Source organism: Notothenia rossii (assembly GCF_949606895.1).
Source record: "Notothenia rossii genome assembly, chromosome: 7".
Taxonomy (NCBI): Eukaryota; Metazoa; Chordata; class Actinopteri; order Perciformes; family Nototheniidae; genus Notothenia; species Notothenia rossii.
This window is the reverse complement of record NC_136905.1, coordinates 8,945,014-8,961,094: the sequence shown is the minus strand read 5'-3', so window position 1 is coordinate 8,961,094 and position 16,081 is coordinate 8,945,014. Positions and strand designations below refer to the sequence as shown.

General features: G+C 38.8%; 2 protein-coding genes across 4 annotated transcripts in view; both read left to right on the top strand.

The window, feature by feature from the left end:
- LOC307013517 (cell adhesion molecule CEACAM5-like) overlaps window positions 1-16,081 on the top strand; it is a gene marked incomplete at its 3' end in the record, with an annotated part of 122,430 nt that overhangs the window by 20,887 nt on the left and 85,462 nt on the right. The gene's annotated exons all lie outside the window — the stretch shown is intronic.
- LOC307047144 (cell adhesion molecule CEACAM5-like) overlaps window positions 8,314-16,081 on the top strand; it is a 65,577-nt gene continuing 57,809 nt past the window's right edge. Inside the window, exons 1-9 of one of the 3 annotated variants that reach the window (XM_079693889.1) lie at window positions 8,314-8,686; window positions 9,010-9,273; window positions 9,963-10,235; window positions 10,328-10,594; window positions 10,913-10,971; window positions 12,077-12,117; window positions 12,217-12,284; window positions 12,358-12,436; window positions 12,599-13,563. In XM_079693889.1, the coding sequence (XP_079550015.1) occupies window positions 8,329-8,686; window positions 9,010-9,273; window positions 9,963-10,235; window positions 10,328-10,594; window positions 10,913-10,971; window positions 12,077-12,117; window positions 12,217-12,284; window positions 12,358-12,407 (1,380 nt within the window). In that variant the 5' untranslated portion in view covers window positions 8,314-8,328 and the 3' untranslated portion in view covers window positions 12,408-12,436; window positions 12,599-13,563. Of the gene's footprint in view, window positions 8,687-9,009; window positions 9,274-9,962; window positions 10,236-10,327; window positions 10,595-10,912; window positions 11,019-12,076; window positions 12,118-12,216; window positions 12,285-12,357; window positions 12,437-12,598; window positions 13,564-16,081 lie in introns of those variants that run through there. The other 2 variants (XM_079693887.1, XM_079693888.1) reach the window with 2 other exon arrangements.

The following is a 16,081-nucleotide window of genomic DNA, read 5'->3' as shown; positions in this document are numbered from 1 at the left end:
AAGCGGCTCTGAAATGTTATCAGATTATTATTTAAAAGGCTTTTTCTAATGTGTCAGAAAACACTTCTCATTTACAGTGCAGTAATACAATGGATTTCACATTTTAAAGGTCACCTATTGTGCAAAATCCACTTGTTCATGACATCACCATGTGTCCCCTCTGTGGAAAGAGACTCTGAAAGTTTCAGGAACAAAGATTCTCTCTCTTTTTGTCCTGATCCATTTCTATAAAAACCTGTCTGAAAATGAGCTGATCAGATTTTGGCCACTTTATGATGTCATAACGATTTGTTGGCTTGTGTCACCATTAGCCAATCAGCAACTAACGTAACCCCCCCCCCCCCCCCCCCCCACATTATCACCCGAATCTCCTCCTAGAGTTGCAAATGTAATGTATCTCCTCCTATGTTGCAAATGTATTATCTTTTCAATTTACACACGGCATCTATTGCAAGTCTGTCCGTCCTGGGAGAGGGATCCCTCCTCTGTTGCTCTCCCTGAGGTTTCTCCCATTTTTCCCTTTAAACTGTGGGGTTTTCTCTGGAAGTTTTTCCTTGTACGATGTGAGGGTCTAAGGACAGAGGGTGTCGTATTGTCATACTGATATTCTGTACAAACTGTGAAGTCCACTGAGACAAATGTAACATTTGTGATATTGGGCTATATAAATAAACATTGATTGATTGATTGATTGATTGACATGTTCTGTATATATCTGAGACCTGTAATATATTGATGAAAAACAGTCAAATACGGGACCTTTAATGTAAACTAAACGACGCGGTGAAACTAGTTAGATAGATAAGTGTGTTTATGTTTAGTAATATCTGGTGTTAAGTCCACACTAACAAAAACATTGTTGCAGAAAATGACGTTTTAACTTTTTTACCTCATCAGTGATAAGCATTGTTTGTTGATGAAGTTGAGTGGAGAGGCTAACTGCTAAAATAGCTAACGCCATTGTAAAAACAGACAACACAATTTCTGTAAACTACGACAAGTGTCCTGAGAATCTGAGGTCCGCCCCAAACCTGGGTTCATTAAAATCACTTCAGCACTCCTTACAGCATTATGTGTATTTACAATTTCTCTGTTTAACTAATTTCTATCTCTTTTATGAATTGTCTTTTTGATCAATATATTTAGTTTTATAATTGATTTCAGTTTTTGTAAAGCACTTTGAATTGCCTTTGTGTCTGAAATGTGCTATATAAATAAACTAACCTTATCTTAAAGCATTATGGTAAGTTGATGTTGAGAACTATGCAACCTTACAACTAATGCAACATAACAACAGTGACATTGAGTGGTGGATCAGTCGACTACAACAGAGAAACATTTCCATTTTTTCTGAATTTTAAATATGTCAGACAGGCTGGTATAAAACCTAATTCAAGTTTTTTTTAAAGGATGTAAGGACCAGTATGAATGAATAAATAAATGCATGAATGTTTCAGCTAAGGTTCGACAAATCTTTAATTTCTTGTTTAAGATTCAGCTCTTATCTAATGGCCTTTTTTGCTTTTGTCTTCTGTGTTTTTTTATGTTTATTTGTAATAAGAATATTGTATTGAAAAGGTATTGAGAGGGAATTTGAGTCCATGAATTCAGTAAAAGAACAGTGGGAACAGAAAATATGTAAAAATAACATTTCAACCTAAGTTTGTGGCAATTTTTCTTTTCAATCTTTAACTGGTAGCTGATAGCACTAGAGACAAAGTCAATAGATCGGTGATGTCATTGTATCATTCGTCACATTTACGTTTAGATATTTGACCATTCAACCGCACAGTAGGGCCAGAAGATTAATCAGAAGATTGTCACATTTTAGGTTTATAGCAACCAATCAAACAGTTTTTTAAATATCTCAGTCCCAATCAAAGTCGGACATTGCCATAGACCCTCTACAGCAGCCACAACTACTTAAATTCATCTATATTGGAAACCTTTTGAAATTATTCTTGTAATCTATTTAAAAATACAACATGATACATTTTCGAATTTCTCAAGGTGTCTATGTGCAACAATTAAAGATTTAGGATATTTTTCACAAAGCATGGCTCGTTATTTTTACCTCATGTTCCAGTATATACATTCATGAATAAACCCCTAAATGTTTAGTCGCATCAAACTGTGATGTTCCCATCCCCGACAACGATACTGGTAGTGGTAGATTCCCGCAAGGAGCTCAAGAAATGTGACCTCACATGGCTCCGCTCAGACCGGAAGTACCTGACAAAAATATATTAATCACCACTATTTAACACATGTCTGGTCATTGGAAATATAAAAACAATCATCAATTGTACATCTGTAAACATCTGGTCATTACATTCAAAGTTCATCTTTGTACGAGAGCAGGAAGAACATGTCTGTCAGTCTTCCTGACTCGTACTCCTCCTCCCTTTATGACACTGAGGCCCAATTTCAAACCACTCCCTCGACCCTACCCCTCCGTGACGGAGTGAACTCCGTTTGTAGCCACACTCGCAGCTCAACGAGGCTCCCTCCTGTCAGATGGAGGGAGTAAATACAGCAGCAAGCTTTGGGACGGCCTCCCCTCTCTCCGGCAGAAACAGAAAATGCCGTAACTGTATGTAACAACGGTTTCAAATCAGCATCTCTTAGACAAGAGATATAAATTAATAACTCAAATAAAACTCCAAACATCTTTCATTGTGTCAACCTGATGTTTATAAGCTTCTTAGTTTTTGCAACAGTCTGTAAATATACACAACTTTATAATAAAATGCACACCTTTACCTTTTTCTAGACTAAACACAGGTATGTTAAAACATATGAGGTTATCATGAGGTTGTTAACATTGCAGTTTATCAGTGGATGTTTGCTGGAACTACTTGTAAACAGCTTGTTTCCTGACGGACACACACAGCGTTGAGACCGGTCAGGTAGAGACCGGTCTCAAGTCAGCACCGCTGCAGACTCGCTGTTTGAGGGCTTGATAACCCACACCGCTCCACACTCGTTGGTTTGGAACACCCCTCAATATGGCGGACCCTCCGCGTGAACGCGCAAACGGAGGGGTAGGGTTTAGGGGGCGGTTTGGGAATGGGCCTGAGTGTCTGTGTGTAAAGCAGGGGTCGGCAACCCCTGGCACGCGTGCCAGCATTGGCACACTAGGAATAAGTGGAATAAGTGTGCAAAAATATTTAAATTAATTTTCGGATCCTGAACGCGAGACCGCCGCCAGAGCGCGTCGTCCCGTTACCTGCAGAAGGAAGCCATGCACGCAACGCAGCCCCGCTCTCTTTATCTCAAGGTGACTTTCTGCCGCTTTCCTCCGTGGTGCAGTGCTGATCGTTTCACCACGGAGGAAAGCACTTCACTAATTGCAGTACCCATAAGGAGCTGTACAAATGAGGCAGTTTTTGCGTGGCTGTGTGTATTTAGTTGAAAGCCCAGTGGCGATCTGCTCATCTCTCATCGAAATAATATGCTACAAAGGGGCGGACTGGCCATTTGTGTGTTGAACTTTCCTGTCGGCTCCCATACCGTAGTCGAGGAGGGCAGAAGCAACAAGCTTCAGGTTCAATAACCCACTTTAGCTTAAATGACTGGAGAGAGGCGAGCTCTTCTTGGGAGGCGTTGCATTTATTTAGCTGTTCTTCTGTTTCACAAAATACATCACAGACCTCTGTTTTTCTGCTTTCCCGTTTCACTTCCAGAAACATACACACGTTCCCTCACTGTCGCTCTAGTCTACCATTAACAAACAAACATGTACAAGCCGCACCCCTCTCTCTCTCTCTTAAAGGGACAGCGATCTCATCTCACTCTGCATGACCCTAATATCATAACATGTGTGTTCTGGAGAATCACAGAACGGACGATCGTCCTTATTATTATGCCGTTTAAACCAATTATTGAAATGTGTTTGTTAAATTCGGCATCATGTAAGTTGCACCGACAGGCCCCCCCCCCACCCCCCCCTTGACAATTCTCGATCGTTGGCACGCTGATAACATTTTTTTTTTTAAATGGCACTTCATATCAAAAAGGTTGCCGACCCCTGGTGTAAAGGCATCCATTCCGGATACTGTAGATTAGCACTGAGGGGCTGATTGACTCAAACTCTTCCTCTTCTTCATCAGAGCGCCATATTTCAACCCCCCAATTGCTCTGTTTGTTTTACAGTGAGCACTGTATGATCCCCCCAGTCAAACGGAGGCTCATCTGCCTTAAGGCTATTCCTTCTGCTATCAATGTTGAGAGCAGTGCAACTGCGTATTCCTAGTGATGCATCCAGGTGTCGCCCCCGTGATAGGAGAGGTTAGGAAGACATCAAACTGCTCCAAGAAACACGGAAACTTGTATTATAGAGGCCTCTGAAGCCCTAGGTCGTCCTGCAGGGTTGTCTGCTAGAGCCCCCCGAGCAGAAAGGTGAAGAGAAGAACCCCCTCTTATCAGAAAGGCGAAGAGAAGAACCCCCTCTTATCAGAAAGGTGAAGAGAAGAACCATCTCTCATCAGAAAGGTGAAGAGAAGAACCCCCTCTCATCAGAAAGGTGAAGAGAAGAACCCCCTCTCATCAGAAAGGTGAAGAGAAGAACCCCCTCTTATCAGAAAGGTGAAGAGAAGAACCATCTCTCATCAGAAAGGTGAAGAGAAGAACCCCCTCTCATCAGAAAGGTGAAGAGAAGAACCCCCTCTCATCAGAAAGGTGAAGAGAAGAACCCCCTCTCATCAGAAAGGTGAAGAGAAGAACCATCTCTCATCAGAAAGGTGAAGAGAAGAACCCCCTCTTATCAGAAAGGTGAAGAGAAGAACCCCCTCTCATCAGAAAGGTGAAGAGAAGAACCCCCTCTCATCAGAAAGTTGAAGAGAAAGATCCTCTCATCTCGAACGACCTCGTGCTTCCTTGCAGGTGGCTCGGGGTGCTCTCTGCACCCGGAGAGTGTGACCCTCTCTCTGGGACCCTTGGCCTTGAGCTGTCCTAGTTATCGGGTTAACACCTGATAGGGATGTTTTCTGAGAGATGACAACTCAAAGCAATGGATTAGCACATTATTATTTAATTACAAAAATAGGCAACCCTGTCTCCTAAAAATTACGTTCCCACAGAGCTAAAATGCATTTTCAATTACGTTTAGCAAGAAACGTATTTTCTCCCACGTTACGTTCGTTATGAACGTATCTTAAATACGTTTATTTTCTAAATATCTTTGCCATTTATTATCTTGCTTATAATAATGATAATAGTCATTTATAAATATCATTTTAGAGCACACATTTGAAATCAGTAGGCGAGGCTGTAATTTCGCCAGCTGTTACTCTCATGAGCGAGGCAGAAAATAATAGTTTCAACATGCCAAAAAGCTCCTATGTCGTTTATTGCACCTCAAACATTAAAACAAATCCAGAGTTACGTGTTTCTGTACTTCCTCTAAGAAGAAAGGACAGTAACAGAAGATCTCTGTGACACCAGATGTGGTGTTGTTAAAAAAAAATGGTCTAAGCACTGAACCTTTATCAGTCATGCTTTTGGTCTGCTAACTATGATGCTTTGGAGGCACCTATTAATCTGGAGCAGAACTCCAGATTAATAGGTGAACTCCTTTCTAACAACTTGTTTACCAATTCAACAATTGTTATAAGTATAGGAAGTGTAGGTATAGGAAGAGCAGTACTGTAAGTATTTCACCTGTGAAAGCCAGAGAGACTATCCATAGTAAAGCGAACATATCCATTGTTGGAACTCTGAGATATCAAATGCAGAGGAAATGTCAGCCATCAAACTCTGACTGTCCTGATAAACATGAGCCTCCGGCAGTTCTGAAAATATATCAGTGAGTAAATGCAGAACTACCTTCGTGTTGAGGTACAAAGTATCTGCATAATGAGTTCAACCCACTGAAGCTTCAGGCTCTAAAGCGTGCAAGACATCGCCCTCTAGTGGTGTAAATATGTTTGCATGACATACTGATGGTTGATAAAGAGACGTGAATACTACTGTGGCATTAATAATCAGACAACAGCTAATTTACATACTTTCTTCACTATGCCTATATTAGCCTATTTGCCTATTATATATGCAAACTTTGTACACAACCACTTATGGCATAATTGTTATCAATAATAATATGCATGAAAGAAAATAATTAGTTATAGGTATAGATCAATTTTGCTGTTAGACCAGAGAAAACTTGAAATTATATAACAGCAATTCCACATGACAGTCAAGGCAAACTACAGTGAATATTGATCCCATTTACAGATCATTATAATAAATTCACAGGGGATTGTTGTGAACCGAGACACAGGACGCAGGACCCAAACGCAGGACTCGAAGACAGTTGTCCAAAAATAGAATGTTCTTTAATAACTTAAACTAAATCGTACTTTCAAAAAATAGAAAGCAGTTAAATAGCCAAAGCTAAGTTGTACAGCAACACAAAAACTCACTTGGCAAAAGGTCTAAATCTCAAGGTAGGTATCAGCAGTCAAACAAGGCCCAGGTTCTCACGACATGAAACATAACGAACTGACAAAGGAACAAAGAAACACCAGGGTTATATATTGGTGAGGGGGTAAAGAGTAAAAACAAACTAAACCTAACATATCTGTCGAGTCACAACAGGGATATAGTATTTCCATTTGATGGAATAGTCCAGCCATACAAAATAAGAGCCTTGGTTTTAAACATTCATGCTGTAAAAACACAAAAAGCTTTACCTTCAAACTTTTTTCTCTCTAGAATTGTAAGATTTTAAAAAGCTAATTTTTATTTCTCGGAACTCAAATAAATAAATAAATAAATAAATCCCTTTTTCCAGATAAAAAAAAAATCTGATTAAATTAAAGAAAGAAAAAAAGGATGTTAAGCACACATCTGCGCAAATATATACATACATATGTTAGATTTGTCTGCTTGCTTTTTATGTTTATTTGCATTTAACAATTCTGTATTGGAGAAGATATCGAGTCTGTGAAATTATAAAGTAAAAAAGTGGCAATAAATTCAGAATAATCTAAACAATACATTTCAATTTAATTTTGTGGCAAATATTCTTGTAGATCATAAAACATTAGACAGGATAAATGAAAAGATAGACCTGCAGGTGAAGATCAGTGAAGAAATGGTCCAATCTGACCCTTTTCATGGCAACATGCTAACAGTTTAGATGTTTGACACATTTGGTCATGATTCAACAGCACCATGGTGTTATTTGGACATCATATTAATTAATTATAATGGACCTTTGAAAAGATGCTTGTTGCATACTCTGTGAATGATCAACAGTATCGGTAGATAATCTTACAGAGGCATTACAATGGGAAAACCCCGCTTACACAGTACTTCCTTATTTTACCTTCATATATTGAAATCAGCATTCTTTAATCCGAAAGGCAAGATGAAGGAGTGTGATCTCTTTTCTATGATTTGATTATATTACAGAAAGAAATGGAAGTAGCTGTGATACACTTCATCGTCCTGGGAGTCCTCTCAGGTGAGCTCTTACCGTTTGATACTCTTCAGCAGCTAAAAGTGTTTGGTCATCAAAGTTTAACCATTAAATATTGGTCAGTCAGTTTCTCTCAGTTGACAGAAGTTTCCCTGTTGTTCAAATCTAATGTCAATAAGAGGTTTAGAACCCAAACCTGCTGTGAAACCTGGTTAGTAATGTATGTATGTTTGTAGTTTAAAAAAAATGTCAAAGCTCTAAAAGAAATTTAAAAGAGTCGTTGGGCTTATTGTACCCAGAGGAACTGGTTTTTAATTTTTCAGAGAGAACAGATATTATCTTATCTGCAGTTTGGTGTTTTGAATAGTTTCTACATTAGATCCATGTCTGTCTCTCTCCAGGTTTAACTGAAGGAGCTGGTGTGTTGCCAGACGGTCTGAATGCAGCTGTGGGAGGGACAGTGATGTTCACCACAACACTGACTCCAGGAACACCATTTCAATCAGTGAACTGGAAAGTTGGTGCTCAAGAAATATTTGCTTGGAATGTTAAAAACTTCACTGAACCAGAGTATGAAGGCAGGATCACCTTCTTCATGTCTACTGGATCTCTGGAGCTCAGGAACCTGGCTGAAGCTGACAGTGGAGAATACAGATTTTCCATTTCACTACTTGGAGAACCAACAATGTCAGGGACCACAAGACTGGAAGTATACGGTTAGAGAAGTTTCACATATTGCATCTCTTTCTATGCTCAATAAAGATTTGGCGTAGCGATTGATCAAGTAAACAATGATACAAGGCTTTTAATTCTTTGCACTATCATCCTCAAATAAAAATGTGGTGGAATGAACGTATATAAACTTTCGATGTGGAGCCATTAATAATCAATATCTCATCTTAAACATGAGACTCACTCCCAGCCACTTCAGTATTTATTTTCTACTGCAGCTTTATGAGATATGTTGTTGTGTTTCACCCACAGAGCCAGTTTCCAATGTAACGCTAACCTCCAGCAGCACAGAGCTTGTGGAGTTCAGCAGCTCCGTCAGTCTGTCCTGCTCCTCCTCTGGATCCTCTCTCTCTTTCCTCTGGCTGAACAGCAGCTCTGAGGTTACAGGAAGTGACAGAGTTCAGATCTCTGATGGAGGATCCAATATTACTATAATTAATGTGACCCGGTACGACCAGGGACCATTTGAGTGTCGTGTATCTAATCCTGTCAGTCTGGTCACCAGTGCTCAACTAACCCTCACCATCTACTGTGAGTTACTAACCTGCATGCTCAGTTTATTTACCAAACAAGATCTCGTTGCAAAGACTTTGGATAATTGTCAGTTTCTTCTGTTGTATTTTTGTTCACGCATGGGTTTATAAAATATTAAAAGATATGTTCCACTCCTATTTGAATCCATCACATCCTCCCTGCACACTACGGCACAGTCTGAACTAAATCATTGTAAACTGGACACTTATATTTAGAAACAGTTCATTGCATGCTTGCTATGTAATAGAAGTTCATTGTATTTGTATAATAATGCAGTTTTGAATACTGACTTTTTGCTGTTGTATTAACCCTAAATTCAGATGGCCCAGAAAATACTATTTTGACAATATCTCCGCCCAAAGAGCACCATCAGGAAGGATCAGACATCAGCCTGTCCTGCTCAGCTGACTCCAGACCTCCTGCTCAGTTCACGTGGTTTCTGAATGGTAGTGCGTTGTCTGATGGACCAGAGCTCCAACTGATGAACGTTCAGATCAGTCAAAGTGGAAGCTACAGCTGTCAGGCCTTCAACAACAAGACTGTGAGATATGAAATGACTCCGCCTGAATTCATCTCTGTACTGGGTAAGTTTGCATTGAGAGGTTTAATGCATATAGACGTGATAAGAAAGGTGTACTCAAATCTCTTTTCCTTATGACATATCAGTTAAAAAAAGGAACCTTTGTTTAACTTAAAACAATAAACTCCTACTATTGTGAGTATTTTGAGACTAATATAGAAAATACAAGTACAATAAATCATACTTTTGCAAGATCATATGCTTGATATGTTCTGGATGTGTTTCCTACATTTTTAATAATAATAGTTGAATACATTTAAATATTTTTTATTTCTTTAATCTTTGAAACAATTACATTCGAACAAATGGAAAGATAAGTACCTGAAAAAGTTTGATTCCTTTAACTCCCACTGTTTTGATTCAGTTGTAAAAATAGATCCTACAATTAATGAAGCCGCTTTCTGCTTCTGTTAGTCAGTGTGGAAACTGACTAAATATATTCCTAAGAATATAGATCTATATATATATGTATATAGTATAGAGGATATTTATGAGCGATAGGTTGTCCAAAACAGTGCATTTAAAAAAAACTGTTGGCAGTCAGACACTCAGCATGTTATCCATTCAGGGGGAAGTAGAAAAATGTTTGCATTTTTTAAAAAGGAACTGTTCCTTTATATTTATAACTCAGGCATTAAATCAGCTTCTTTTGTTCCTGATTTTATATCTTTCACCTGATCTTTTGCCCCACAGAGAAAGTATCCGGCGCTTCTGTCACATCTCCATCAAACCGGCCGATTGAGGGGAACTCTTTCAGATTAATCTGTGACGCTGCTGGCTCTGTCTTTACCAGAGAGTGGAGAAAGGGAGGCTTAGATCTGACTCTGACTGTAAACATGACCCTCACCAACAACAACAGAGAGCTGTCTTTTAGCAGTCTGAATAAAGACGACACCGGAGATTATTCCTGTATTATCAGCAACCCCTTCAGCAGCGAGGAAGCAAAGTACTCCATGATTGTTAACTGTAGGTAACAAACTATAACTCTACTGTTCACAATGATACGTTCAGATTATTGAGGAACAAGTTTTATATTCTTCCAAATATCTGTTTTCCAGATGGACCAGAAACAGTTCAAATCACAGGTCCAATTCAGATACATGTTGGAGGCACATTTAATTTAATCTGCTCGGCTGAATCTGTACCAACTGCCAAATACATCTGGATGCCGAACACCGGGGCGATAGTATATTCTGCTGTGTTTTATAAAAACAACACTGAATTATCTGACAGTGGCAACTACTACTGTGAAGCGAGGAATGATATAACCGGGAGAAAATCATCAGCGGTCCATGAACTGACCGTAACATATGAGCCAGAGCCAGGTAGGAGCACATTAAAGTCAGGAAGAACATAATTATCTTAGCGGGATAAAAAAAAAAAAAAATCATTATTATAAAACCGGCACCTCTATAATCAGAATTAAGGAACGTGACATCTCTCAAAATGTAAAACTCAAATCAAACACTGTAGAAGTTCTTATGATTTTATCTTTTTAAATTCTCTGTGCCTGAGAGTTTTTGTTTGCACTTATGTGCTTGTGCTTATTTGTGCCTTGTATCCACAGGGATGATGAGATGAAGAGGCAGTTCCCGTTTACAGAATGATTTAAAAGTCATGTTTTATCTCCTGTTTTATTTTAGTACCACCAGGCTGTTCGGCTGGTTGCATCGCTGGAATAGTAATCGCTGTTTTAGTCGTCCTCATTCTTATAGGTGCTATCGTGTGGTACTTCTTTCATAACAAAAAGTAAGTGGAAAAGATCTTAAATATATAACATAAACCTATGTTCATAGTAATACTCAATTACAAGTATGGGAAAGGTGATTGCTCAGTATCTCCAAGTTTAGACCCAAAAGCTTGACTCAAAAACCAGGCAGGAGGAAGATTCAGGATCATCACATTGGAAGATATCAGACAGAAAATGTGGAGCTGGAATGGTGTAGACCAGGGGTAGCCAACACGGTGCCTGCGGGCACTTAGTCGCCCGCAGGGGCAACGTGAGTCGCCCGCCGGGCATGTTCTAAAAATAGCTCGCCAAGCAAATCCAAAATGTATACACAAAACAAAAAAGGAAATTTAATTAAAATAATCTACCCTATGCATAAACGAAACCTAAATCATAGCGAACTCTATCCAATTACTACAACTCTATATCTACTTAAAAAAAACAGTTTAAAAGGGAAGTGATTAGTAAAATATGCATAAATAAAAAGAAAGAATGCTAACTAGGTAACATAAAATAAGAATAAACAAGTTTAAATGATTTGTTATTGGTTGTGATCATATTCTATAGATGTTTGGATTATTGAAAAGTATACAGCTCCCTTTATGACTGTTGAGAGCTGTATCCATAAATTCATGTTGTGCTCAAAGTGCACCAGATTGATGCATTTAACTTCTTCCATGCATGCGCCCGGACCCCCCTAGAGGAGGTGAGGTCCACCCCCAAATGAAGCAGGTTAAATTAATTAAATTGCAAACATTTTCTTTTAGTAAACACTGCAAACGGGTCCAAACAGCACACAACGGTTAAAGGTCAGCATATAATAATGTTAAAATGTGCTAAATATATACACTGCAAAAAACAAAAAAAAGAGGAGTAAAAGTATCCCTCGACTTGTTTTATTTTTTGAAAGTAGCCCTCACCCTACACAAGGTTGGAGACCCCTGGTGTAGACATTGTGTGTAACAACCTTGTTTACTCAAACTACAAAAGGTTGATGTTCAACAAAGGGCCTGCTCTTATTATATATTCTCCATTTGTTTCTAAGCGCTTTAGTTATGACTCGTTTGTGTTAGTCGTTATTGGAGCTGTTGGTGGAGGGTACTACGTTTATAACACAAAGTAAGTTGAAACATCTAAACTGCAGTCTGTGTAATGAAAAGTAAAAGTTTGAATTGAGTTGATCTGTTTGCATGTCTGTATTTTATCATTGCTTTTTAGAAAACAACAACCAAGCAGTAACACAATCAGAAGCAACAACAAAGCTGAACCACAATCTGATATTAAAGGTTAGTATTCATGTGATCAAATTGTACATATGTATTAAAAATAAGATGTATCAACACTTTTCTTTCCTCCTAGAACTAGAAGAGGCTGTGTATGAGAACACTTCAGCGATATACGACAATTAATAGACTCAGCCACCTTCTTTGTGCTAAAGGTACGTTTTAAGATGTGTGTATGTTCAAAGGTTTCTGTAGACATATTTAACTTAGTTAATCTGAAGGAACCACTATAGAACCACATTATCAGACCACTCATTCTAACATACACTTGATCAAAGCTCTTTGACACTTCCCTCTTTTCACTTCTCGTCCAACAGGCCGTTCAGAGGAAGAAGAGCTTCACAACATAAAGACAAAGCGGCTCTGAAATGTTATCAGATTACTATTTTAAATGCTTTTTCTAATGTGTCAGCAAACACTACATTTACAGTGCAGTAATACAATGAATTTCACATTTTAAAGGTCACCTATTTTGCAAAATCCACTTGTTCATGACATCAACATGTGTCCCCTCTGTGTGAAGAGATTCTGAAAGTTTCAGGAACAAAGATTCTCTCTCTTTTTTTCCTGATCCATTTCTATAAAAACCTGTCTGTAAATGAGCTGATCAGATTTTGGCCACTTTATGATGTCATAACGATTTGTTGGCTTGTGTCACCATTAGCCAATCAGCAACCAACGTAACCCCCCCCCCCCCCCCCCCCCCCCCCACATTATCACCCGAATCTCCTCCTAGAGCAGAGACATGTTCTGTATATATCTGAGACCTGTAATATATTGATGAAAAACAGTCAAATACGGGACCTTTAATGTAAACTAAACGACGCGGTGAAACTAGTTAGATAGATAAGTGTGTTCATGTTGAGTTTAATATCTGGCGTTAAGTCCACACTAACAAAAACATTGTTGCAGAAAATGACGTTTTAATTTTTTTACCTCATCAGTGATAAGCATTGTTTGTTGATGAAGTTGAGTGGAGAGGCTAACTGCTAAAATAGCTAACGCCATTGTAAAAACAGACAACACAATTTCTGTAAACTACGACAAGTGTCCTGAGAATCTGAGGTCCGCCCCAAACCTGGGTTCATTAAAATCACTTCAGCACTCCTTACAGCATTATGTGTATTTACAATTTCTCTGTTTAACTAATTTCTATCTCTTTTATGAATTGTCTTTTTGATCAATATATTTAGTTTTATAATTGATTTCAGTTTTTGTAAAGCACTTTGAATTGCCTTTGTGTCTGAAATGTGCTATATAAATAAACTAACCTTATCTTAAAGCATTATGGTAAGTTGATGTTGAGAACTATGAAACCTTACAACTAATGCAACATAACAACAGTGACATCGAGTGGTGGATCAGTCGACTACAACAGAGAAACATTTCCATTTTTTCTGAATTTTAAATATGTCAGACAGGCTGGTATAAAACCTAATTCAAGTTTTTTTTAAAGGATGTAAGGACCAGTATGAATGAATAAATAAATGCATGAATGTTTCAGCTAAGGTTCGACAAATCTTTAATTTCTTGTTTAAGATTCAGCTCTTATCTAATGGCCTTTTTTGTTTTTGTCTTCTGTGTTTTTTTATGTTTATTTGTAATAAGAATATTGTATTGAAAAGGTATTGAGAGGGAATTTGAGTCCATGAATTCAGTAAAAGAACAGTGGGAACAGAAAATATGTCAAAATAACATTTCAACCTAAGTTTGTGGCAATTTTTCTTTTCAATCTTTAACTGGTAGCTGATAGCACTAGAGACAAAGTCAATAGATCGGTGATCTCATTGTATCATTCGTCACATTTACGTTTAGATATTTGACCATTCAACCGCACAGTAGGGCCAGAAGATTAATCAGAAGATTGTCACATTTTAGGTTTATAGCAACCAATCAAACTGTTTTTTTAAATATCTCAGTCTCAATCAAAGTCAGACATTGCCATAGACCCTCTACAGCAGCCACAACTACTTAAATTCATCTATATTGGAAACTTTTTTACATTATTCTTGTAATCTATTTAAAAATACAACATGATACATTTTCGAATTTCTCAAGGTGTCTATGTGCAACAATTAGGTTTTAGGATATTTTTCACAAAGCATGGCTCGTTATTTTTACCTGATGTTCCAGTATATACATTCATGAATAAACCCCTAAATGTTTAGTCGCATCAAACTGTGATGCTACCAGCCCCGACAGCGATACTGGTAGTGGTAGATTCCCGCAAGGAGCTGTGTGTGACCTCACATGGCTCCGCTCAGACCGGAAGTACCTGACAAAAATATATTAATCACCACTATTTAACACATGTCTGGTCATTGGAAATATAAAAACAATCATTAATTGTACATCTGTAAACATCTGGTCATTACATTCAAAGTTCATCTTTGTACGAGAGCAGGAAGAACATGTCCTCCTGACTCGTACTCCTCCTCTCTTTATGACACAGTGTCTGTGTGTAAAGGTATCCTGATACTTTAGATTAGCACTGAGGTGCTGATTGGCTCAAACTCTTCTTCATCAGAGTGCCATATTTCAACCCCCCAATTGCTCTGTTTTTGTGTGGCTCATTCAGTGATTCTAGTTGATCCACCCAGTGAAACGGAGGCCCATCTGCCTTAAGGCTATTCCTTCTGCTATCAATGTTGAGAGCAGTGCAACTGCGTATTCCTAGTGATGGATCCAGGTGTCCCCCCCGGTGATAGGAGAGGTTAGGAAGACATCAAACTGCTCCAAGAAACACGGAAACTTGTATTATAGAGGCCTCTGAAGCCCTAGGTCGTCCTGCAGGGTTGTCTGCTAGAGCCCCCCAAGCAGAAAGGTGAAGAGAAGAACCCCCTCTTATCAGAAAGGTGAAGAGAAGAATCCCCTCTCATCAGAAAGGTGAAGAGAAGAACCCCCTCTCATCAGAAAGGTGAAGAGAAGAACCCCCTCTTATCAGAAAGGTGAAGAGAAGAACCCCCTCTTATCAGAAAGGTGAAGAGAAGAATCCCCTCTCATCAGAAAGGTGAAGAGAAGAATCCCCTCTCATCAGAAAGGTGAAGAGAAGAACCCCCTCTCATCAGAAAGGTGAAGAGAAGAACCCCCTCTTATCAGAAAGGTGAAGAGAAGAATCCCCTCTCATCAGAAAGGTGAAGAGAAGAATCCCCTCTCATCAGAAAGGTGAAGAGAAGAACCCCCTCTCATCAGAAAGGTGAAGAGAAGAACCCCCTCTCATCAGAAAGGTGAAGAGAAGAACCCCCTCTTATCAGAAAGGTGAAGAGAAGAACCCCCTCTTATCAGAAAGGTGAAGAGAAGAATCCCCTCTCATCAGAAAGGTGAAGAGAAGAACCCCCTCTCATCAGAAAGGTGAAGAGAAAGATCCTCTCATCTCGAACGACCTCGTGCTTCCTTGCAGGTGGCTCGGGGTGCTCTCTGCACCCGGAGAGTGTGACCCTCTCTCTGTGACCCTTGGCCTTGAGCTGTCCTAGTTATCGGGTTAACACCTGATAGGGATGTTTTCTGAGAGATGACAACTCAAAGCAATGGATTAGCACATTATTATTTAATTACAAAAATAGATTAGGCCCCTCAGATTGCTTTGGGAGCCTTCCTGACACAATGCACATTACCATTTTGAAGGTTTGTGTTAGTCTTTTAACATGCAAGAATCATTAGATTAGTGTCAACGAATTATTGCAGCTCTATTGTCAATATACTAATTTAGTGTAACAAAAAGGAATAAGACAACAATATAAACATATTCTGAAAGAGTACTGAAAATATTATCTGCAAGATGTAGGCCTACTTAAAGTATT